The 25,872-nt window shown below is 38.3% G+C and overlaps 1 protein-coding gene across 1 annotated transcript in view; it reads left to right on the plus strand.

The window, feature by feature from the left end:
* Nucleotides 1-718: 718 nt before the first annotated feature.
* dpp6b (dipeptidyl-peptidase 6b) overlaps nucleotides 719-25,872 on the plus strand; it is a 94,416-nt gene continuing 69,262 nt past the window's right edge. The window contains exon 1 of the mRNA XM_020923993.2: nucleotides 719-910. Coding sequence (XP_020779652.1) covers nucleotides 719-910 — 192 coding nt within the window. The remainder of the gene's footprint in view (nucleotides 911-25,872) is intronic.

Genomic DNA, 25,872 nt, shown 5'->3' on the forward strand with positions numbered 1-25,872 from the left:
AGAGGCACTCGAGCGCCGTCCTGGGGACCAATCTCCCCAGACAAAATGTCATGGCCTTTCTTAAGACACCAAGCGGATGCCGGTGTACAGCTGTGTGTAAAGAGATGTCCAGATGTGGTCGTGTGTTTCGTGCGTAAAAAGGCATGTTGACAGCTCCACCGTAAAGCCGTTCCCAGTCTTGGTCACTTCACATGCACAGCGCGTCTGCTTGCACATCCCCGGTCTCTCCCTCTCTTCCTCTTTCTCTCTGCGTCCTTCACACTCTCCTCGCGCGTGAGGACAGTCGGCCAAAACAAACGCCCAAAGTGTTGAAACATTATCTGGCGCTCTTTTGTCTTACGCGGACAATCAGCGCCGGAGTCCGAGGGGGACCGGCTGGATCTGATCGGAAACTCATCCGCCTGCTATCTCTCTCAGCAAGGAGACACCGGGAAACTGAAGAGGAGAGACAACGTGTTATGAATACTGACGAGACAACTATTGACACCTATAGCCCATCGTTGTGCCACGCGTCAAGACTAATCTAAACGGAAACTACCTTTGTTTCGTTTTCACACGGGGTCATCACTATCGCTTGACGTTTATTTACTAACTGTCATCTCATCTGTCTAAGAAGAGACCGAAAGACCTGTCCGTGTGCCAGCGCTCCTCTCGCAGATAAGACCAGCTCGCGCCTCTTTGGCTCTGTCATGCTTTAAGTTGTATTATCAAGACTATTATGGCTTCTTTGTACCAGAGATTCAGCGGGAAGATTAATACCGCTAATTCGTTCCCGCACCCACCTGAGGCCAGCCACCTCCTGGGAGGACAGGTTGTGGACGAGGACAACGCGGCCAGGACCCCACAGCCCCACGTCGACGGCAGACCGCACGTGCAATACCGAAAGAAATGCGTCAGAGAGGACGAGGATGTAAGCCTAATATCACTCTTTTCAAATTACTATCACTTTACACAATCACAGGAAAACCATATAAAATACTATTTATACATTATGCATAGAGTATAGGTTGATGTCTCCATAATAAAGCACAACAATAGATTAGAAAGCTAACATCTTGATTGACAGAATGCACAAACAGGCATTATTTGACATATGTATTGTACACATATATATTTATTCATTTATTAGTCATTTATTAGACTAATATGAGCAAACAAAAAGCGATTTTCTTTTTTTTTTAATTACCCAAGCTACTGCAAATGTTCAGATTTCTGTGTTAGGCACTGTGGTTCAATAGAAAAACCAATATTGCTTTCTTTGTCTCATGTCAATACGCTCAGACCATGCAATTCATCTTAATTAACAAAATTGACATTCTGAATCTCTAATTGACATAATTTCAAGATGATAAACTGTGCAGTTTTTCAACTGAACACAAAACCTTATTCCATTATCCTAAACAAGACATAATGGTAATTGAACCTCCAAGGGCATATTAGCCAGTCTAAAAATACTCTTTATTTAACCAGGTGTGTGGATTTAGGCTGTTGCTGAATCATGCACACACAATATAACCTGGCACGCTCTCCGGTTTCCTCTAAGAGCTAGCATCTGCTTTGATCAACTTAAGATATAAACACACCACGCCATAATACCAGCCATAACTTTCCTCAAATTGCATTTTAAGCACCGGTACTGGTCCGCTGCTCCCTGTCGTCTTGGCAGCCAGTGAAGCCAGAAGGGAGGAAGAAGCCACTTAGGAGCAGCTCTTTGGATGAGGGGTTATGTGGCTACAGCGGGTGTGCACTTTCCTGATGGATTGAAATGGCACATCTAAGCTTATTCAAGTAGATTAATTTCAAAATGCATCAATAGTCACATGACAACATCTACGATCTATTCCCCGCATTTGCATTTTTGTAATTAGTGATCTCCAGTTGAATCTTTTGCGAGGATGTATTCAGTGAAGTCTGTTTTTTGAGCTTGGTTAGTTATGCATGTTGTTTAGAGATACTATTTCAAATGTCGCCTGAGTTGACTCTTGGCTGCCAACTCTGCAATGCTGTACCCTTGAATTATTGATACAAGTCACATTGAGAATTGACAGATTAGCTTGGCAACTGGGTACACGTGCCGCCAGCAACACCTCCTATAGGCACACATGGGGTGCTTCTCGCAGCTATTGTATTCTTTCCTGCCCAGCCAGTCCGTTCTGCATTCTGTTTGAATCCAAAAGGGTCTGAAACTGGACCATAGAGCGTGAAAAACCCTTGTCAAAATGTTTGGCGATCCATCCACAGCCACTTATTTGTATCAAATGTGGACGACATCTCCTCTTGAAAATTCTCAAAACATTCAGAACAAAATATATAACTTCTTATAGGTAATAGTTTGTTGCTTTCTGTTAAATCCACACTGTTTCTTGGTCCTTTATGTAGATTTTTCTTTTTTATGTGTTCGCAGCCATGTTTGTTTTTGACGCAAACAGCATGCACCTTTCTGACTGGTAAATTTGCCTGTCAATCACGCCCCTCTGGAACCAGGGAAACAGGATACAGCTCAGAATCTATCTCTTTTTGTAAAGTTTGGTCAAAGTGTGTGGCTCTCTCTGGTCAGGTAAATCGTACGTTATCCATATGCTCATTTAGTTGACTGTGAAAATTGAAAACCCCTGCCCTAGCCCCAAGCTGCAACTACTATTACACTACCATTGCCACTCCTGTTTCTTTTTCTATTTATGAGGTTTGCGGTGTTAACCTTGGGGTCACCTCCAGTCCTGATGTCCCCTGGAGTCGTGCTCGAGCATGAAATTGCCTTTTTGCCTCAGGAGATGGGGACACCAATTCGAGAAAAAAAATCCTTTTGGAGCCACTGTGTGCAAAGTTACCACAAGCTATTCCTGTTTATACGGCTTCTGGGGAAAGGCGAGTAAAATTGACTTGTAAATGCCTCTAGTTTAATTTCATTTTTCCCTGATATTTACCTTTACGATTATGCAGTTTGTTTGTCCAATCCCTTGGTTCCTGCGAATAAACTCGGTGAGAGATATTATTCGCCGTGTCTAAAATTGAAGGACTTTCTGAATGAGATTTTTGTAAACACGATTTAATTTGTTTGCAGCGCCTCTCCCCGTCTTTGTTTGCCTACCCTCTCTACATAAATGTGTGCATATTGAATTGATTAATAGTTGCCAAGCTTGGAGTGTATAACTATGCCTTACTACTTTGTGGACTTCCCTGGAGAGATAGGGAAAGAGTAGTTCCTATTTACTGCAAATAGAAAGATCCTTAATTAATTGTTGCGGTCTTGCTTACGGTGAGCTCAGATGACATTTCACCCACACTTGGGGTTTGAGGCAGACTTTCTGACCCCAGCTGTATTGATGTTTTCATTCTCGGCCTATTTTGTGTAATGGTTGGAGTAAAAGGTGAAGTGATTTGGTTCAGTTCACAGGCAAAGTTTAAAAAGAAAACAGATTATTCAGCTGTTGTTTAAAATGTCAAACTTTGCTAAATCCGTGAGGCATACTTTTTTTGCTGTTTAACAAATTTGCACTTTGAGAATTCTGAGGCAAATGGTTACAGAAAATACTATTATACATGCATGGAAGTACTAAGCTGCATTTGCGCTTGCTTAGGTAGAACTGTAGAGGAAAATGTGAATGTGAATCTGAAGTACCTGTAGATGGAACATATTTTCAAATACTGATGAAATGAATATTGTTGATTTGAAGATATGCAAAATAAGAATATTACATAATTTCCATGTGATCATTTAATATGAAGCAGCAAAAATAATTAGAAAAGCATTAAACTTTATTACTGCAATGTTCCATTTGTGCATTAGAGCAAGAGAGATACTTTATTGATCCCGAAGGAAATTCAAGTAAATTAAACTTGATTAAATTAGTAAATTAAACATGAAACTCACCCAAAACATAATCTTTATATTGCCGCATAATACTACACATACTCTGTTTTTTGTTTCTATTCAATTTTACGGGTAAGTTTTATGTTTGGAGGTGGTTTGAGTTAGTTTCTCTTTGGCCTGTATCTTCATCCTCATGCTCAGGCTTACTACAATCCTCTTCGATATATTCTGTGTACAGTACAACTTCCTTACTTTCTTGGATAGCTCCTTCCTTCTATTTTGTGTCTCCAGAACTGCATTTTCCTTTCGTGCTCTATGTTGGCACAAATCCAATCAACTTCCCCAATCACTGACAAAGATCTTGTGCACTTGACTCTGTGGTGTCTCCTTCTGTAGCTCTTCAGTCTTGTGTGTTGGTCTTTAAATTTATTTTCCAGTTTAACCATGACCCTACTGGGAGAGGCGGGTTCATGTCTGAGGTTGGCCTTGTGCTTTACAGTGTTGTATAGACAGTGGATGTCTTTATGGGGCTCAAAATGCTCCTATAACGGATCTTTCTCCTTTTTCCTTTACCTGGACCTGTTGAGCTTTTATTGACACTTTTAAGCTGTCATCAACATTCTCTGAGGGTGCGATGCTAACTGTAGACACCATTCTGTTTACTCAGATTAGACTAGAAAGACTAGACTTAAAAATCCATCTTGTATTTTTTTTTCAGTTTTCAGACAATCTTAACTCCTACATGTATCTCTAATGATGAAATGTTTAGAGCACCCCCAGCATGATCAGGTCTGTGCAAAGTACCTGGAGCTCTCAAAAGGATCAAAAGGACCAAAAGGATTTTCTCAAGGAGAGGTGGATGGTGTGAGATGGAGCGCACACCTCAAGCCCTCTTTTGGTGCAGGTTCAACCAATCAGTGTCCTTTTATTTGTCCCCATGGGCAATTTAAGCCCAATTATTAAATGCAATAATAGTAAAAGCTCAGTGCAGCTCAAACAGGTAGGGTCATCAGTTTTGGAGCGTCTCATTTTCTTCTTTGATTATTCTGTTCCCACACAATATTCACATTCCCGACAGCTGGCAAAGTATTAATAATTAATTTTATATGGAGAATTTAAAAAATGTGTCCATACACTCATACATAAGTACCAGCTAAAAATGTCTCTTCTTTTTCTTATTCGGTTGAAAACAGTACGTTTCCTAAGATCATATTTTTGTACATACTGACTAAATCTCAAAGCTGTTAGTCCAGCTCATTGGTTGTCATTATTTTGAGTCACTGAATGAGTCACTGAATAATCAGAGTTCGTGATTGTCTTGGAAAGGAAAGCAAATTCATCAGTCTGTGATCAGGCTATAGAATTTTAAATTGATTTGCTGGCATCATTTTGAGTGAGCATCCTTTACAAATAAAATAAACAAGATCTTTTGAGATGGGAAGAGTGTATGGTGTTTGCTAATGTATGATTCTAATAATAAGCTGTCAATAGTTACTGTAGTAGTCCGAGAGATGGAAGAAGAGACTGATGAGTTCTAATACAGGCCAATACAGGACCCAGAGAAATGATGAAACCCCCCAAGACATTGCGATAGTATTGTCCATTATAGACTAGTCCAATATGGTTATGGTTGTATTGTAGGGAGTATTATACCTCTGTTGACGAAGACCAAGATAACAAGAACTGAGCTTGCAGTGTAGACCTGGCACAGCACAGGAAATCAGTTACCATTAAAAGTCTACTGTAGTGTACCTAATTTGCACTTTTTGGACCATGCCTTATGAAACATGTTGGATGGCAGCCACGTTGTTTACAAACACTAAAAATATGTACTCAATTCTTAATCCATTAGCTGGTTTCAGTTCTGCAGAATTTTTAAACAGCCAGCTGAGTCATTGTAATCATAATTGCTTTTCTCTTAAGCAGTTTATTTTCACACATGCACAGTTTGCCAAATTGTATGCCTTTGTCCCAGTCATTTTTCATACATGGGGTTATTATTGTCCTCTCATTTAAGCAGGTATCAATACTTGAAAACACTTGAATGTGATAATAGAGGGCCCATAAGCTATTGCGATTTTCTAATCTATTTTATAATGTTGTTTCCTCATTAAAAACATACCTAGAGGTTGTGTTTTGTTTCTTTCAGATGTAGTTAACACACAAACTCTGCATATTTAAGCTGAATTTTTCTCTCAAACAGAAAACACTCTCTTGTGATGTCATGTGGTAGTACAGGAAGTGCTCCACTGTGTTTTTAAACTTTTAAACATACACCCTCACTAGAATCATTTGGATAATTCTATCTGTGGAATTGCAAATCTCTACTGAACAAAAGGTAAAACGTAGCTGTTAACTTGAAAACTACTTCATGACATCAGAGCATTTTGCACTTTGGAGATATCGACAGACTAATAATAAAGGATTATTGAAACATGTAAATGAAACAACACAAAAGTAATTTTTTGATGAGGTAAAAACAGGGCTAAAAGTTTATAGGAGTCCATTTAGCATAATATAGGACCTTTAATAGTTTTAGAATGGCCTTGACCAAAACTGGTACAAAAAATATAAGAACTATTTATTGTGTTGGAAATTACTTTCTATTGTCCATAAAATTGTGTTTTATAGACAATTTTAGCCTTCCCTTTACTTTTTGTGAGTGTTCCACCCGCATACAGTAAATTTGAGGTTTGATGTTTTTATTTCCTAACCAGGGCTGAAGTGCCACACAAGGAGCTGGTGTAATAGATCACTGACACTTGTGGGGATGGCAGATGTGGGTTCATATTTTATAAGGAGTCGTTAGAGCAGACCCCGTTTCCCACAGGGCCACCTTAATCTGGAGCTGGCATCCTCCTCGTTGATGTATTAGTCATTTTCCCTCCTCCTAGGCAACACATCTTTTGATTAAAAGTAAAGCGGCCTTTTAATATTACTTTTGATGAGCTTCTTGAAATTCACTTAGCCGAAAGCGGTGTTCAAAACAAGAGGGGGGGGGGAGCTGTACTATTGTTTGTGCCAAAAATCTTTGAATCATGAATCTTCATCACCAGGATTTTACTTTATTTTTAAAAATGATGAATTATAACTTTCTGTGTTCAAGTGTTTTTCATGTGGACATTCACCCAGGGCCAAGTAAATGTATATAGGATCCAAGGTGTGAGATCGAGATATATCAGGTGGTCCTGACTTAAAAGTTACATAGTGCACACTATGTAACTTTTTGCTTGAGGTAGTATTATAGCTCAAAAATACCTAGAAAAACAGACATTTTGACTGTGAGCAGGCTTGCCTCACCACAGATCTGGCCTGCAACTTCATCTGATTTGGTCTCTGTGAAGATAAAAATGTTTAGTATCATAGAAATTCCAGACAAAGGAATAACATGTCCACGGAGAACAGCATTTGATGGACCCTCCTCCAGAAAAGTTACACAGTGCACCTTTAAGCCACAAGGGGTCAGCTAAGGAGAAGTATACATTTTATAGGGCTAAATCATGAAAAACTGGTGTTTCGCAAAAAGCTGAAAGCTCATTGTAGTCATGTGGAGTCATTGTAGTCATTGCATTTTTAAAATTATGACCATGAAATTATAAAGGCTTTTAACATTTTTGTACATCCCTTTTTTGCTTAAAAATTTTTATTCTCATAAAAAGTAATGTGGTTCGAAATTGCACGTTATTAACTAGTTGACAAGCGTTTGAAACCACTTTGAACTAACTAAAAAGTCTAAATGGGGGTTGGCAGCTCATACCAAGTCCCCATGGAGAAAAGATATTTTATTGTTTCCATAAAACATTGCATTACCTAAATGATTGCAGCATTAGCCATTTGCTAATTGCAGCATTCAAATTGATGCTGCCATAATATTGCAATTCATCTTTTGGTCTGTTGGGTTCTTTACCATTGCAAAAGATCACTTCGTTGGTAGAGCTGTTTTTATTTCGCATATATTTACTTGCCGTTACCACTGACATTCTTATCTACATTTTCCTGTCCGCATTTGATCCTCCTTCACTGCTTTTTTTTCCCCCAAATCTCGGCAAGCCTGGCTCTGCCCCATTTCCCATGTTTCAGCTCAATATGTTTTTCTTTCAGGGTCCCAAACCTGATAGATCACGCAGGCAAAACTCAGTAGGAGCTGGCAATGCGATAGACTGAGCATGGTGTTCTGTGAGCCGCACTGTAGACTGCCACTGGGTTCATGTTACAAAAAAGATGACCTGTTTTATGTAGAAAAAGTGCTAGACCAATGTGCAAATGTGTTGATACCTGATATTTTCACTTGACATCTTTGGAAGCAAGACATGATGTAACTAAATGGACTTTGGGTCACATGTTTTGGTTGGAAAAAAATTATACCATTCTGGACTGAATGATATGGGATCTTGTTTGCTCCATAAAGCCTGGAGCAAAACCTCTTGTCAAATAGTGGTGTTTACCCAAAACATAAATCACAAATAGGCCTGTCAAGATAACACATTTTGAAGCAAGATATATTACTACAGGGAAATATTTAGATAAGCTATAATATTGAAACTACTTTATGCCACTGATATAAAGGAGGACAATCCCAGCAAACCAATTTTTCAATAGACAGTATCATTAAAGGACATGAACTTTAACAAATAAATGAATGAAGTTACTTATTTTTCCCTCTACAGATCAAAGCTTACCGTACTTCATAAAAATGGTAAAAATCTACAAAGAAATTGTACACATGATAAATATTAAGCCCCAAAATATATTCCATCATGACAGGCTTAATCACAAAACAGTACAAATTATATCTTGTATATTCTGCCATAGGTTAATGGTGCATTATGTAACTTTTCTTGTGAAGTGTCCCCCCAATGCTCCATAGTATGCCATTAGATTAAAATCTCCGTCCATCTCTATGGTGATGCCATCAAGCCAAATTACAGGTCAGATCTTCACAGAGGTGAGTGGTACTCACACTTGGAATATGTTTTTCAAGGGATTTTTGAGTAATATAAAGATATTTTCCATTAATATAGCATTTCAGGCAAAATGAAAACATGTCCATGACCACAAGCAGTTAGCGGCGGATCCCTGCTACAAAGGTGATATAGTGTTTTGACCGTACATAAATATGTCTTTGAACAAATCATACTTTCAATTATAAGCCAAATAACTATGAATATATATATTTTTGCCATCCTTGAGCAGTCCTCATAGTTTATGTCAAATCTTTCATTATGCTACTTGTGCTTATATGAAATTCAAAGCAGCTCTGTGACATTTTGTCCTTTTCAAAGCAAGCCACATGGTCACAATGAGTCATGCAATCGCTTAAGCATATTTGAATTAAATGTTTAAAGGTGCACTCCGTAACTTTACTGCTAGAGGGTCCATGAGTTCTTTGTATCTATGAAGATGTTATTGCTTTGGGCTGAAATGTTCTACTACAGTATGGGAATAAACTTGTATCTCCATGAAGACATCAGCATGCCAAGTTACAGGTCAGATCTGTGAAGAGGTGACCCTAGTAGCAGTATGAATGCATGTTTTTAAAGTATTTTGTCAATGAAATATGCTAGAAAAATGTTTAATGCTATATTGTGTAACACCAGGCAAAGCAATAGTATCTCCATGGAGACACAAGTTACTAGTTGGGGTTGCCTCGCCACACATCTGACTTGTAACTTGGTCTGGTTTAGTCTCCATGCCATACTGTGAAACATTACAGAGAAAGCAATTACATCTCTGAAAGCATTTGATGGACCCTCCAACAGAAAAGTTACACAATGCACCTTTAAGCTTTTCGAATAAGACTTTATGCAAAATATCATGTTATTATTTGTATTACAGAGGTGCAGTATACAAAACCACTGGAGTCAAATTATTCATCAGCATCATTACACAGTGTTCCTAAGTGTCCCCAAGGGTTTATGGGGCTTATGCGGCTTGTGAGTGAGCGCCACGGCAGCAGAACAGTGGTGCCAGATGCCAGTGTAAAACTAAAGGGGGAAGGCAACTCAGTGTAGTACGACGTATATTGCTGAAGTAAATATAGACAGTAAATGATAATGCTGAAACTAATTTATGCAGCAGATACAATAACCCTAGAGGAGATTTAAACCACAAAACTATTCTAAATCTACAATATTGTAACACTGTTGTAGTGAGTTTGTATCTATAATGAGTTCCTTTACAGCTTAAATCTCTTGTTGACTAGCTCTTGTTGTTCTTGAATACTATGTGCAGAGATGTCATGGTGTCTTTATTGTATAGGTGTGTTCGCCCCACAAAATGTAATAGTGTCCACAAACGTTATAAAAGTCAATGTAATAAACCCACAGACATAATAACTGCTCCCGTTTGCAGGGTTTACAGGTGTTTATTTGTTGAGGTTGAAGATTTTGTGTAAGTTCACTCAAGGACAGAACGGCAGTGACATTTTGGTATATAGCCAACATAATGTAATTTGCCTTTGTTTTTTACAGCCCATAAGTGAGCATGTAGTGTACTAGTGTTGCAGGCCAGGTATTGATACTTCATCAAGATTCCCAGGGGGTGTGATTCTAACTGTAGGCATTGGTCTGTCTGAGACTGTGTTAGACTTCTCTCTGAGCTGTTAATTAACACAATCTGACCAGAAAGCACTGACTTCGCTGGAACTACAGGTGAGCTGATTTTGTACTATTAAACAAATCCCTCTCAAATAATAGTTTTTCAGGTAGTCTTTCACACCTTACACCAATAGGACCATGAACGCTCATAATGATGAACATTTTTGGCTGTGTTTGCTAATATGTGCATTGTGTAACCTTGGAAACTCCTCAACCCTCCACCATAGAGATACACATAGAACAGTCCCGGCATGATATTACTGCAAATGATCAATAATGGTTTGAAAATGACGAGGGTGGACATAAAGCATTTTGCAAGTTGAATGGGCTAAAAGTAAATAATAGCACATTGGCATAGCATGATTACTCTTGCTTAACAATAAAAGGGTCCCTAGTTCAATAACAAGACTGTATGAGCTTTGTTTGCGGACTAAAGTGAACTAAGTGACTGTGATGTCACCCATAGCATTTGGCTCAGCTCCAAATGAAGCTTGTGATGTCACAGTCACTTAGTTCACTTCAGTCCGCAAACAAAGCTCATACAGTCTTGTTATTGAACTAGGGACCCTTTTATTGTTTGCGAACTAAAGTGAACTAAGTGACTGTGACGTCACCCATAGCATTTGGCTCAGCTCCAAATGAAGCTTGTGATGTTAGCGGTTACAGGAGTGAATTTGAAGCCAGCTCTGTATTATGAATGGATTTTTTTGATGGACAAAATTGTGAAACAATTTTTTTATATAGCACTTTTCCACCTTCAGTGCACTCAAAGCACTTTACATCAAGGAAACACTCACCCAATCACACACACATTCATACAACAGTGTACGCAGACACTAAGGGTGAGGTAGTTTACGTGTCTTGTCCAAGCACACAACAACAGCATTCATCTGTGGGGGCTGGAATCACACCAGCCAACCTCAGCGGTCAGTGGATTTGACTGCTCAACCAATGATATTCATGTCGAAAGTGGGATTTGAACTGCCAACCTCGACAAACACTCTACCAACTGAGCTACTGTTACCCTACTGGCACCCTCAGTGTAGTATGTAACACTGACTTACTTGCCACTAGGGCCTTTGTCCCTCATGAACCATCTCTCCCTATAGGCCTGACACTATAATTACTATATCCACTTTTCATTCAGTATATGAAAGCTCGAACAATATATTTTGGGGCTATATACATTTTCTTTGTAAAAGTGGGGAGATTTGGGGTATTTTTGCTGTAATATAATAAGATTTGAGTGGAATGGCTAACTTTTATGGCTATAATTCTTGGTTAATTTTGCTATTTATTTGTTGCAGCGCAGGCCTTTTAATGATACTGTTTATTTAAAAATGGTTTGCTGGGATTATCTTGCATTATTCTTATTGTGTCAGCTGCATAAAGTTGTTTCAGTATTATTGTTTATGGCAGTATATATCTGTAGCAATATATTGTGCTTCAAAATCTGTTATTGTGACAGGCCTATCTCACTTTTATTTTATTTGCTTATTTACAACCAAGACATGTGTAGTTCCCAAATGACATGTACTTGGTTTATTTAAGCAAATAATAGAAAAGTAATGCTTTGTAACTATGCTCAATTTTGACTTATATCTGGAGTCATTGCTCAATGGGATTTAAAGCTCTAACTGGTTAGCGTTTTGGTTAGCACAACAGCACCCGGCAGTCACACTGTTAGTGTCACTTCTTCTATGCTTTTTTTTTTTTTTTTTTTTTTTTGTGTCATGCTAAAATGAATAAATATTTAAAGATAAGGCAATGGGCAGTGAGTTGTGGATGCATGATGTCTCTGACCACATGTTAAAAGAACATTGTGTCTCAATGCTAATGCTTATGCTAATTTTGAGGCATCATAATTTAAATACTGCAACAGTGTTTCAAACTGAAGTATTCTACATGTAAATACAACTGGGTAAGCTTTATTTAAATGAATTAGAATTTGAATAGGTTGTTTATTTTATGTTTTACGATTTTAACAAAATTGACTGTTAGCTTTGAGATGCATTGAGCTAGCTTTCTGCTGTCTTGTGCACAGAGCCTTTTGTTTGTCATGTGACCCTAATAATAAATGATCAACCAAATCCATTTTCACAAGCTCATACTGGCTAACATTACAACTTAGTACTGAGTCCTCATTGGTACCTTTTCTGTGTAACATGATGAAACCAGGGACAACACTGCTTTTTCCATTAATCCGGTGGAACATCCCCATATAAGAGTGACAGTAAATCAACACACCGAATCCTATCAGAGGAAACAGCCACTAAGGGCACACAAAGCAGGCTCACATCACCCCGCCCACCGCCGCTCCCCTCTCCCTCCCCTGTGGACGACCTCAGCTTCATCCTCGGCAGGACCTCTCCGGCTCCTCGTTGCCATGGTTGCCAAGGTGGAGCGGGTGATGCTGTGTGTGAGAATGACACAGAACCACACTGGTGCCTCCAACCACCATCTGGAGATAGAGTGTTTTGACTTTATTCTGTTATTCTCAATGCATCAGCCAACATGTGATTTGGTTCGTCACGTGACCTGGTTAATAATGAAGATTGTGTTTTTGCTTCTAGTCAGTATCGACCTGTTGTTTTTCAGTGATGCTGGGTCCCCACTGGCTGTCTCCGCAGGTCATCCATCCCTCGTGCATTTGCGTCGCCATGGCATCGATCATCAACTCCCTCCCCCCATTACTAGCGCCTCAGCACTTGTCAGCACCTGTCACTCTGTCCAGTGAAGCTCTCTTCTTCCTTTGGGATCTATCGTATGATTCAATAAATAACAGTGGGTATTTGGAGTAGGGAAATGCATTATTATAGTATAATGTAATTTCCTACACAAAATATTTGTAGTTTCTTTCATTAATACCACAAAGGCTAAGGTCAAACTTTGTCATATTTATGTATTTCTTTCAATATTGATTTGAACAGCTCTCAAATCCCAAATACTGAAGGAAATACATAAATATGACAAAGTTTGACCTACTTTTGACACTAGTTTAAGTATTGATTAGAAACTGGTTATAAATTTTGACAATCCTTTTTTTTTTAGATTCAGTGCACATACTGTAGTTCATTAACTTGTCTTCTCTGCTTATCTCCAGGGGGATGTTATTGCTATGCTAGTAATGTTCCACAGTATGGGATTTAAGTTATGCATCTTATTCAATCACATTTGTTAAATTGCTCAAAAATCTCTTGAAATACAGGTGTTTTTCTTACTGCGATCGGGGTCACTCCACCAGAGATATATTTAATCCCATACTGTGGAATTTTAAAAGCAATCCCATCTCCATGGAAACGAACAGGTGGCAAACTGTCCACTAGAAAAGTTTCCTTGTGCTCCTTTAAATGTTAAAGTCAGTACCAAATAAGGAGGTCAACATGCAAGCATTTTTTATTCCAGTAGATATTTTTTAACTCAAAATATTAAATAACATCATATTCTTGTTAAAATCTGTATAATTATCCAGGTAGTGTCACATCTATAAAGACGATTGATTGTAAAAATGATCTACGCCGACGTGCTCATTAATTCTTCATTAGTCAATAATGGAGAGACTACATGAATTCATTAACCTGAGTGAAACATCAGTTCAGTATTCTCATGCATGACAACATCAGAGATCTTGCTGTAATAGGCCTTAGCTATTAGCATAACACAGCCTATGTAAAGAAAACCTACACATGATATATCATCAATGATGAAAATATGATGTAAAATGAAGCCAACATTTAATATCCATTTTTGAATACCATTAGTCCCTGCAGTTTCTAAGATGTTTTATTTGCAATTTGCTTTTCACTTAAGACTTAAATCTAATCTGAGGAGGAAAATTTTGCAGATTAATTATTAAATCATTGTGGGGGATTAATTCACTCTCTTCGTGAACTTTTTTGCATATTTCTGATTCAGTGTCGACATGAGCCTATTTATAACAGAGCCTTTTCTTGGTTTTATTTATAACTTGAAACAGTCTTTTTAGAAACGTGCTTGCGTTGCTTGTCATATTGATGCCGTGAAAAGAACAAGATGATTTGAAGTATACTCAAGTAATCAAAGTTTTCTCGTAACTTTGACTTCGTGGTTCTATACAAAGCTGTTCTGCTCGTTTATTCTGTGTTACTGAAACCAGCTTACATCATTCTAAACCTGCAGAAAAGAAGACAATGTCACTTCTCATTAAAATTAGAGAGAGCTAGACACTTGGCTGACAATGTGAGCTGAAGAAGAGGGATGCCTTCAAGTGACGCCTTGAAGTGCTTCTGAGAGGAAAGTAAAGTAAAGTAAAGAAACACACCAGGCGGATTACAGAGACATTAGTTAATTGCAACATTTAATCCCAGTGGGAGGAGGGTGACACTGTTGGTGGATGTGTGAAGAAAACTGTCAGTAACAGGTGTGAGGTAGCCAGAAGATATGGAGAGAGTGATTCAGTAGAAATGGGAAATTTTGTCAGATTTTTTGTCAGATGGAAATGTAATGAACTAATGTATGTTGTAGTAGTTTGTTTACTAACTGTTTACTATTTGATCATTATGTGATTAAATAAAAATTACCCAAAATTCATCAATTAATAAAAAAAACAAAATAGTAGCTCTTGATAATCACTCCATCAGGTTTTGTTGCTATAAATTAGATTTAAAACATGGTCACATTTGAGATATAATTACAAAATGGCACTATGTTGCATACAAAGAGCAAGGAGTTCACTGTATTGAACCACTGCGTTGATCCGTCATTTGTATGTATTTTTTTCCTTGATATCAAAATGGACTTTGAAATTTTAGTATCATGATAATAACACTACTGGTCACCCAGACTATTGCACAAACTAGCAAGGGGTCAGGAAAGTCAGTGAACTATTCACTCACAATACTGTAGAAACTAGACTCTTCATATCTGATTCAAATTGATTTTTTCTTTTCAAAAATGAAACAAAAAGGCTTTCAGTTTAAGTCTAAACACTGCTCCAAACCACATGCTTTTATTGACAGAGGACTGGCTAGGCCAGTCTGATCATTGCAATCTCAATAAAAATGTTATAAATTGCCCAGTACTAGACTAAAATATCAACTGCAAACTATAGTGCTGAATGCTAAATATGTATTTTTAGTATAGTAAACTATCAAACAGTCCAATTAACAATTAAAGGTACACTGTGTAATGTTTCTAGTTGAAGGGCCGCCACCCGTTTTTCTCCATGGAAATGTTATCGCTTTGTCTAAAATGTTACATAGTATAAATTAAAAGTATAGAGACAAGCAGGTTACAGCACTACGCTACATTACAGTTCAGATTTGTGGAGTCGCTCCTGTTCACAGAAGTACTGAATGTATTTTTGAGCAATAGAAACACCCGCAATGAATAAATGTATAGGTATATGGATATGCATATGTATATGTGTGTGTATATGTATATGTATAATGTCTTACCATGGAACATTCCTGGGAAAGCAATAACATCTCCATGGAGACAAGAAGGTAGAGCATCAGAAAAGCTGCACCTCTAAAGTGAATAAGGATTTCACAGCTCTCATAGTGATTACAACAATACGATTTAACATTGTGACAGCCCCAGCCCATCTTAAGCAAAACCATATACGTTGTGAGCCTTAAAGAAAGTGAAGGATATTGGCTGCAGCTCTTGTGTCAGTCTGTATTAGTCCAGCAGAGCGGAGCTGCCACTGGCCCTGTGCTACTGTGTGTCTGTGTGTGTGTGTATGTGAGTGCAGGCGATGGCAGTAATCCGTTATGTCACTAGGGGCAGATTCCGTTATCGACTCTGTCATGATACAGCCAAGACACGCCCCCGTATGTCCCACCATCGCAATAACAACCCCAAAGCATCACTACGGCACTAGCTTGGACAAGCACTCAAACAGTAGATGTGAGAGACAGCAGCAAAAGTCAACAGAGCCATGTTAGGGCAGAGTAAACATGAGGCACCAACAGGTAGAATGAGAAGAAGTGAGCATGATGTTATGTCTCTTAGGAAGCATGAGAGAGCTACTCACTGTGGTAAGAGGAAGGAGATAGTAACGAAAAGATATGTTTATTTTCTGATCTATGTTATAATATAGTTTCCTCCTCAAAAACAGACCTGGAGTTGTGTTTTGTTTCATTCACACATGTTTAACACCAACTCTGCATATTTAGGCTGAGCTGTTTCACTTTGTAATGTCATGTGGGAATACAGAAAGTACTCCACTGTGTTTTTAAACTACACACACTGTCACTAGAATCATTTGTATGAGTTCAGCACTGCCAACCTCTACTGAACAAAAGGTAAAAAGTAGTTGTTAAAAATGTACCACTCCCAAGGTGGAACTGAGCATTTTGAGCTTGGTAGATGTAGGCAAAGTAATAAAAAAGGGTTACTCAACTATGTGTTAACTCTAGGTATGCTTTTGATGAGGAAACAACATTATAAAAGATTTTAAAATAGCGCAATATGGGCCCTATAAGGATCAGGATCAATGCTTTCAAATCCAGATGAGTTCTAAGATAAAATAGTATATGTTATGTGTCAAAATGTAACAGCCCCAGCGTACAGATTTTCATATATCCATAATACGACATACAAATATATGAACATGTATTTATACAGAGAGAATAGAACTGCCAACTGTAAGAAATGTATCCAGTTATACACAGCTATGCACTAATAAATTCTAACCCAGTCAGTAAAGGTCCTATTGCAATCAAATCTGTACTTTTGAAAGAAAATGTGTTTGGTTAAGGTCGTTCCTTGTCTTTCACTGGGAGGGGCTGAATAAATGTCTCTTTAGACAGACACTAATAGTTTTACACACTGCTGTGCTCTAGTGGAGCAGAAAAGCACCACTGAGGCACATGTGCTAGAAATGTTAAACTCGTCAGTCAAGTGGTTGTCAAGGGCAACCATAGTTTAGTTCCCTCAGTGGGCAGTCTCTTTTGTCAGGTTAGTCATCAGAGCCTTTTTCAGGTACAGGGTGAAAGCGGCTATTCAGAAACTTTTTTCAGTAATATGAGTGATTGTGGTCTGCAGTGATTATCTGGCAACCCTATAAGTCTGCTAACCTTAACAGTATAATTAAAAGGTTATATTACACACTTTTATGTTGCATGTTGCCTAAATAAGCCTTGAGTATGAATGAGAACTAAATAGGGGTGTAACGATATCCAAGTCTCACGATTCGATATTGTCACGGCATGAACCTCACGGCACGATATTTATTGTGATATCGTGGGAAAGCTCACGATATAGTTGGGAGGCTCACGATTAGGGATGTAACAATATCCAAATCTTGACAAGACTTAATCCAAAGAACTAAGACTTAAAACTGTTTAGAACTGTTATTTCTTCTTGTAGTGTACATTGAAATGGAGCAAAGGATCATGGTCTATATAGTTACCTCAGTTTTACATATATATATATAAAATTGTAAATGCAATTAAGCTAACTTATTTTGACCTCAAGAGTTGCTATTACAATATATCTGTACTGGGGCAAGACTATAGATTGTTTAAAAAAATGGACTAAGGGAGTGTGACATCACCCATACCGCTTGGTTCCAGTCAAATGAAGCTCATAAAACTAGCAGCTATAGAAGTGAATTTAGAGCTGAGTTCCTTAGTACACTGGAAAAAAAAAGTTGCTGGATTTGCGTAAAAAAGTTATGGACAGCGGTTGCACGCAATAAAATTATGTTTAGGCTTTGAAACTTTTTTCGAACCCCTCTACACATATTTTTCTCGGAACATGAACATCACTTTTTCATGTTGATAAAATTTGATCAAATCATGCTGAATATGCATATTTATCTTATGGTACCTTATCATGAAATGTATAAGTATGTATAATTTAATTTAATTGATCTAATTCTGTAAAATAATACAAAAACAGTCTTTAGTTGTCTTAAACAGAATCAAACACAAAGAGAACACAGGGACAGAGATACACAGTTTGGAGCTGGACAGTGTGAAGATTTATTCCAGTGAAGAAGCTCTGGTCTCTGCCTGTGAATAACACATGATGATCACATTCTGATGATCTACTCTGTTGTACATGTTTAAATACACTTATAGCAATTATTACTACAATAATGGACCAGAACAGAATCACAAGAACAATTAGAACTGTATCTGCAGAAACAAAACTCACCATGTGCTGTTTTTCTTCCTCTAAACACAGTAACAGGGAGGGCATCTGGTATAAAGTCCTCCTAATGCCACATCACCTTGTAAAAGTACGATAACAGTTTCAATAGGAAGTTCATTTTGAAAAATTTTAAAATAATTTTAGTTGGTTTACTTACTTTGTTCATCTGTGCTCTGTGTTTTGTTGGTTCTCAAACATCTTCCTTTTTTCTGAAACATCAGCTGTAACATTCATGAACGTCCCCACAGCTCCAGCAGAGCTCTGGACGTCACTCTTTGTAGACGACTCTGGAAGCAACACATTCAAATCTTAGTACAAGTGTCACACTCTTGTAGATGGACAGTCAAAAACAATTTGTTTCAAGCTGTCCTTACATTAACTCTAATTTCAAATAAAACAACACAAACATGTTTTAACAATGACGACATTCTAGGCCGGAGAAGCACATAATAAAATCTTTGAAAAGTCTTACCTCCAGATCAGCTCTCATAATCCTCCTGCTCCACACTGTGTGTCCTCTGCTCCTGTATCTGTCCTGTGTCCTGCAACATTTGAATTTTCCCTCCAAAAGTTTTGGGGAGGAGAATTCCAGAGGGAGGAGCCTCACCACAGATTATAATAAAGTCATGTTTCCTCAACCTGATTAAAACATGCAGGTCTCACATCGGCCACAATCAAGCGATGTTTGTAAGATTTAAACATGCTTGACAGAGAAACGTAAAAAAGTGATGTTATTGTTGTCAAATTTGTTTTTGCAATTTGAGCAACCCCTCTCAGACCATTTTTTCAGTGTAGGAATAGGAATTTATTTAAGGATAAAACAGCAAAAATAAAAACACCAGTCTCAGGTAGACCAGGTTAATACAAACATTTTAAGACCAAAATGACAAGGCTCACTGAGGAAACAATTTTTCAATGTAAAGTCAATTGGCGTTGGAGTCGATGGAGTTGGAAGCACCCCCAAGAATACTTCCTATTTGGAACATGGCGGCTAGCAGGTTATCTCTGTCCATAGATCCATGATATATAAAGTCTATGGCCAAGACAGATTATCCTTGGGGAAAAAAAAAATCTTCAGTCACTTTTAGTGACAACAAGGCACTGGAGTAGCCAACAAGGTCCAACATCCATGACCAAGGCCACATTAGCTTTCGCCATCACCCGCAAAACGGTGCCACGACTGGGCCCTGTGTCTCCTCTTCCTCCTCTTCCTCCGCTCGTGTCCCCAGGCTCTGGTTTAGCCTTCTGATGCATTATGGATGAGTTAGGTTTTCATGTTGCTTCCCCAGCCTAGACCTTTGTGCACAGTCTCTTTGTAGTCTCTGCAAGAAACGACGGGAGGCAAGGAGGAAAAAAAAAGTTTTCTACTGCTATGAAGGTGGGTTGTTTTGAAGCTTGTTACCTGGTCGGACATGTTCAAAGTGTATGGGATTGCAGATGTATATAGGCTTGTATTGTAGCTTTCTCTCAAGGTAATGAATGAACTTTTTCTTGTATTTGATTGGCTGCTGAAGGTTTGAAACACAGATCAGAAAAGCCCAGGTAAAAGAAGATTGCGTTTGCTAACATTGTGTTGCTGTTTTTGGTGATGAGAACAGATTTGAGAGAGAGTCATAATAATCATTGTTTTGGTTGTGGCGTAGGTGGAAAAAAAATGAATGGGGAAAATGGTGTTGAGTGATGCAGTGCGGTGTAGCTGGCAGCTTGTCAAATTGCAGGACAGAGAAGAAAAGATGAGCTCTTGGTGATTGATGTTCGCTCATTGCTTGGCTTAGCTGGTGCATTGTGGGAATACACGCATGTGATTGTCAGATGTGTTCATGAAAAGTTGCGTGCCGTGCTGTAAAAACAACAGCTTCTATTTTAAAAGTGATCTAAAAGTCCTATCACAGGGCCTCTGAATATTTAAATGGAGGTATTTTCAACCTACCTTGGATTACCTTTAAAGAGAGATGGTTACACTTTTAGCATTTTTCATTGTAAAAAAAAAAGTCAGTTTGGTGTTGGTTGCCTTAGTGTTTTAAATCAGTGTTGTGAATTATGTAATGAATTCAATTAAATAGATAGGCCTAATATTGTGAATGTTGTTTTTCATGATAAGCAAAATGTGTTTATAAAATGCTGCTTAAAGAGCTCTTCTAAAATTAATATCTGCCCTTCAGTGAATAATTTCACATTTGTCTGAGCACAACTTACGCTTTTAACACATTTCTGTTGGTCTCCAAATAAATGTTCTTTTTTAATCACACATACCTTGACATGTTTCGAATGCCTTCTGCATCCTTCTTCAAAAGGATCATGTGAAGTTACGACGATGTGTCTTGCTGCTTATTTACACAGATTTTGGTGCCATTTTCCGACCTGAATTGGTAGGGTAAGACATAGATATCCACTTAATTTTATCGCATTCATTTTATCAATCACCCACGCGTTATATATTGCACTACAGCCTCCTTTTTTAGCCTACAAACCACGTTCAAATTCAGTTCCTAATTTTGAATAACTGCTTACTTTTTTCACTCTTTCCATTTAGGTCCAGTTGCGCTTATGTAAACTCATAGCAGAATACCACACTGTATATCACCCCAGTCACAACAGATAGGCAGCCCGTCATTAGGGCCGCTGGACACGTGTAAATCATTCACAAGTGAAGGTGTTGTTTAACAAGCCCATAATGTGACGGCAGGGTTCATTTGAGCTCCATCCCACTGACACTTACAGGTATTCCTTTCCCATAGTTTGAGCCTCGTGACCTATCGCGAGCTCTAGCGTCCTCTAACGACCTCTAATGACCGGGGGAAATTCTATCTTCACAGGATTGCTCATGATTCGATACGATACTGGATAAGGATACATGGCTCACGATATGGAGATACATGTGATAAATAATTTAATATAGTCCGTGATATGTTGCTGTTTTTTTGAGAACCAAATCCATTTTAGCAACAATATTTCTTTGTTAAACCACTACTTGTGCAAAGTTATTATGAAATGCGTCTATTTTAATCCTCAAACCAGTAAATATGTCAAGTGTATTGCTTAAACAAGTTTCTTTACACTATATAAGCAACAAAATTGTAGAGCGGTCACAAAATAATTTGCTAAGATACCATGAAATGTTCTTGATGATATATATAGATACAACAGCCGATGTTAACAATACTGTACCACCAAATTTTATGTCACAGTATTTTCGCACACCCTTATTTCTGACTATATAAGTACTTTTATCAATCAGGAATTATGCCATTGTCAGGTATAAGCACGATAAACAAGTAAAAAGCTCTATAATGTGGCCTAACTATGTAGCAGGGAATGCTGATGTGGCCATTAGTGTAGAGTGCTTTATGTGATACAGTCTCTGCACTGAGGGTTGAATTTCACCAAGCCAAGCAGCTGTACAACATCTGTCTGACGCTTTCAAATAGGTACACATATCAATTTATCATTATATATGGGTTAGATGGAATAATCATGTTTTGGGGGGGTCAATATTTACCGTGGATACTTTTTTTTTTGCACTAGTGAGGAACATTTTGTCATTTTTTCCCCCATAAGATCTGAACTGTAGACTGTTTTTCATTTCTGCTATTTATTTATTGCAGCTCATGAAATATCACTAATCCATAAATGTTGAATTAGGAAATGTTTAGTATTGACAAGACCAAATAACTCATTGTATTACAACTAAAATCTGCATTTTAACAATAATACTGGTGCACAATCTACAACTTCTTGCAACCCGTCCAGATCAGGTCACTGGGGAGAAATGAAATTGAGTGGAGGCACTTGGTGGCACCAGCCTGACTTGCAACTTGCATAAATGTTGTTAAAATGCAGGTTTTTGTTGTAATACATTAAGTTGGTTGGTTCCAGTCACTAATAGAAATCATCAGGTTAAACATTTGTGAATTGTGAATTTACATTTTAGATATTTCATGTCAAATACAATGTAATGAACTTTTTTTTTTTTTATCTGTTCTTGCCTCTCATCTGGTAGTGTGCCATCATCACATCCTATAACCACCCATTGGATTTTGTGATGCCATCTAAAATCCAGCAATAGCATTTTGGGGATAATACTGTGGTAGAATTATTGGGTCAGGCTACGTTTATATAATGGTCTGAACAGAAGTCGCAAAAGTGGTGTCGCGTCTTCTTTTTTATTCTCAGCTTAGACATACGTTTTCAGGAGGAACTCTGTGTGCATATGGTGACGGAATAGTGTGTGGAATTTGTTTGGGTATGCACGCCAGGCGTCTAGGTGGTGAATAAAATATAACAAGTGTTCTTGTGTAAACTGGCCCTCAGTGGCATAAAATAGTTTCAATACTATAATTTATTGTCTATATTTTCTTAAATAATACAATATATCATGCTTCATATTTGTGGTTGCGCCAAGCCAGCATTGTAAAAGCCTGGTGACCTCTACTTCGGTCAACTGTGTGGGAGCCCGGGTCAAATTCTCAGAGACACCCCACTGCGGTCTATTGGATGACATTGTCTGCACTTGAGAAAGCAGATTAGAGTTTCAGTTGGAAAAAACGATCATGCTAACATTTAGAGATAAGTAAGGAAAGGCAAAAAGCAAGAAGTTGACTAGTTTTGTGAATTGTGAATGCATACCATTTGACATAACTCAAGTTTATTGTTACTGTTGATGCTAACTGTAGGTACTGCTCCATCTGAGGCTTTGTTAGACTAAGCTTAGCTTTGTTTTAACACAGTCTGAACAGAAAGAGCTGACTTAGCTGGAACTACAACAGTGGAGATGATTTGTGCAGTTAAAGTCCCTCTCAAATAAAGTTACAGTCACAGTTTTTCTGTTAGTCACTTTTTTGTTGAAAATCAGGACCTAAACACTGAATACTTATATTGATCACAGGATAATGTAAAATGTATGTTTTAAATCCATTTTGTATTTTCTCTTAAGTTTTCAAACAAGTATCAATATGAATTTAATGTTTTATTTCAATAGGCTCTATTCACGCTTACGTCACAAACCAGGAAGACATTTGGAAAGATGCGATTACAACTTCCCAGGCCGACTTTTCTTCATCTACATGTCATTGTAACGTTCCGTTATGTTCGCCTAATCAACATTTACACCCATACCTCAGTTTTCTTCATTCCCAATGAGACACAACTTTGAGTGCACTGGGTACATGTGATTAGAAGAGATGAGGGCACCACAAACAGCACATACGTTTGCAGTCTTCATTTTACTGCTGATCACATTTACTTCAGTGGGTTTTATCACAGCCGGTTTTAATAGATCCATGTTAGGTGAACCCATTGTCAGTAACTACACCTGAAGTTGTAATTGCATCTTTCCAAGTGTCCTCCTGATTTATGACGTAAGCGTGAATAAAGCCTATAAAGATGCACTTTATCATGTAAATTTTGCACCACCTAACGGCGTTGGTCTGCCACAGCACAGTTTGGTGATTCTGTATCTTGTTTCATGTGTAGAATAAAGCAGTCAAGCATTAAGGCCCCCTGCCTGCCTGCACCTGTGATGCACTGGATATTGGAACATCTGTCTTCAAAATTGTATAGTTATAAAAACATGTTTTAATTTACATATACAAAACAGACGAGCTTTTTCTCTCCACAACAATAATACTTATATAGTTTTTTTTATCCACACATTACCGTGACAAACAATCCAAATAACCATAAAAACATTTGAATAAAATACAATAGACGTCAACATTGGATATATGCCTATAAAAACAACAAAAAGGTCATTAACACAAATTCAACTAAAATCAAACATGTAAACAAAATAATATATGTCTACTAAGTCTCTATCTTATGGCTGGCATTTTATATGACTTCTCCACTTTGCATATCCTGTTAAGCATTCAGAATCTGATAACCCTGGTAAGATTTTGGTCCCCCTCTCAGATGTTGACCAATGAAGACCTCAGTATGTCTACTACTGAGCAATAACTATTTAAATTTCTTTTGTAAAACACAAGTTTAGTGGATAATTTTATGTTAAAAAGTCCTGGATGAACTTGAATTTTCTCTGTCCTTGTTTTATGGATTTATTTGCTGTGCTCTTGACTCTGTTCTTAAGATTTGAAGGCAATTTAATTGGAAGGACAAAACTCAAACCATGCTCTTTTTAAAAGACAGACTACAAAAATAGAAGTCCTATCTGAAGGTACAATGAAAAAGAAAAAAAAGTTGAATGAATGAATGTCCGAAAGGATGAGATCGCAGATACAAGTGCTCGAAATGAGTTTCCTTCGCAGGGTGGCTGGGCGCTCTCTTAGAGATAGGGTAAGGAGCTCAGTCACACGGGAGGAGCTCAGGGTAGAACCGTTGCTCCTCCATGTTGAGAGGAGCCAGCTGAGGTGGCTCAGGCATCTGTTCCGGGTGGCGCCTCCCCGGGCATGTCCCACCGGGAGGAGGCCCCAGGGAAGACCCAGGATATGCTGGAGGGACTATGTCTCTGGACTGGCCTGGGAACACCTTGGGGTCCCCCCGGAGGAGCTGGAGGACGTGTCTGAGGTGAAGGAAGTCTGGGAGTGCCTGCTTAGACTGCTGTCCCTGCGACATGGCCCCGGATAAGCGGAAGAAAATGGATGGATGGACTTTACGGGCTTTATTTTAAACAGGCAAACTATAAAACAGAAGTCATGTCACAAACAATAACATTGCAAGGTCCACAAAGCTGTGTTCAAATCATTTAATACTGTCAACATAAAGCTTTTATCACTTGTACAAAACGTTTTATCAAGTAAGAGTACTGTTACTTTAATAAAATACTGCTGTCTGAAAACTACACAATTTGTCAAAAAGTTACACAAGTAACTATAATGTAACCAAGCACTACCCCTTCTTCTGTAGTGTAGTAAGCGTACATTCTTGTAAGCACTCTGAGCCAGCCCCTCTGTCTCTTACCTCTCTGAACTTAACTTAATGCGTGCAGAGTGGAAGTTGGTCCAGATTTGCTGACCGTGGCGTTACCGTGGCGAGGTGTGTCTATGGTTTACGACTCCACTTCGCTCTGGCTTTGTCCGCTCCTCACTCTGCTCTTTCAAACCTGGATACCACCGAGGATGAAGACTCGCAAGCTATCGCGCGTGGAGAGGCTCTGGAAGGTTAGCCGTGATCTGTGGTTGAGTAAAAACAACTTTTCCACAATCTTAATGAATGCATGGTTTAATCAATGCATGTTGCCCATGTTGCCGGAGTGAGGGCTTGACAGCAGAAATTGCAGGCTGTTAGCAAGATGTGTCACAAAGTTGCCATTAATTTATTTATTTATGTACCTTCAAAACTGTCTCGGGCTTAAATTCGAGCTGTCTA

The sequence above is a fragment of the Boleophthalmus pectinirostris genome, unplaced genomic scaffold, assembly GCF_026225935.1.
Source record: "Boleophthalmus pectinirostris isolate CB_2022bp ecotype Guang Dong unplaced genomic scaffold, ASM2622593v1 HiC_scaffold_16, whole genome shotgun sequence".
NCBI lineage: Eukaryota > Metazoa > Chordata > Actinopteri > Gobiiformes > Gobiidae > Boleophthalmus > Boleophthalmus pectinirostris.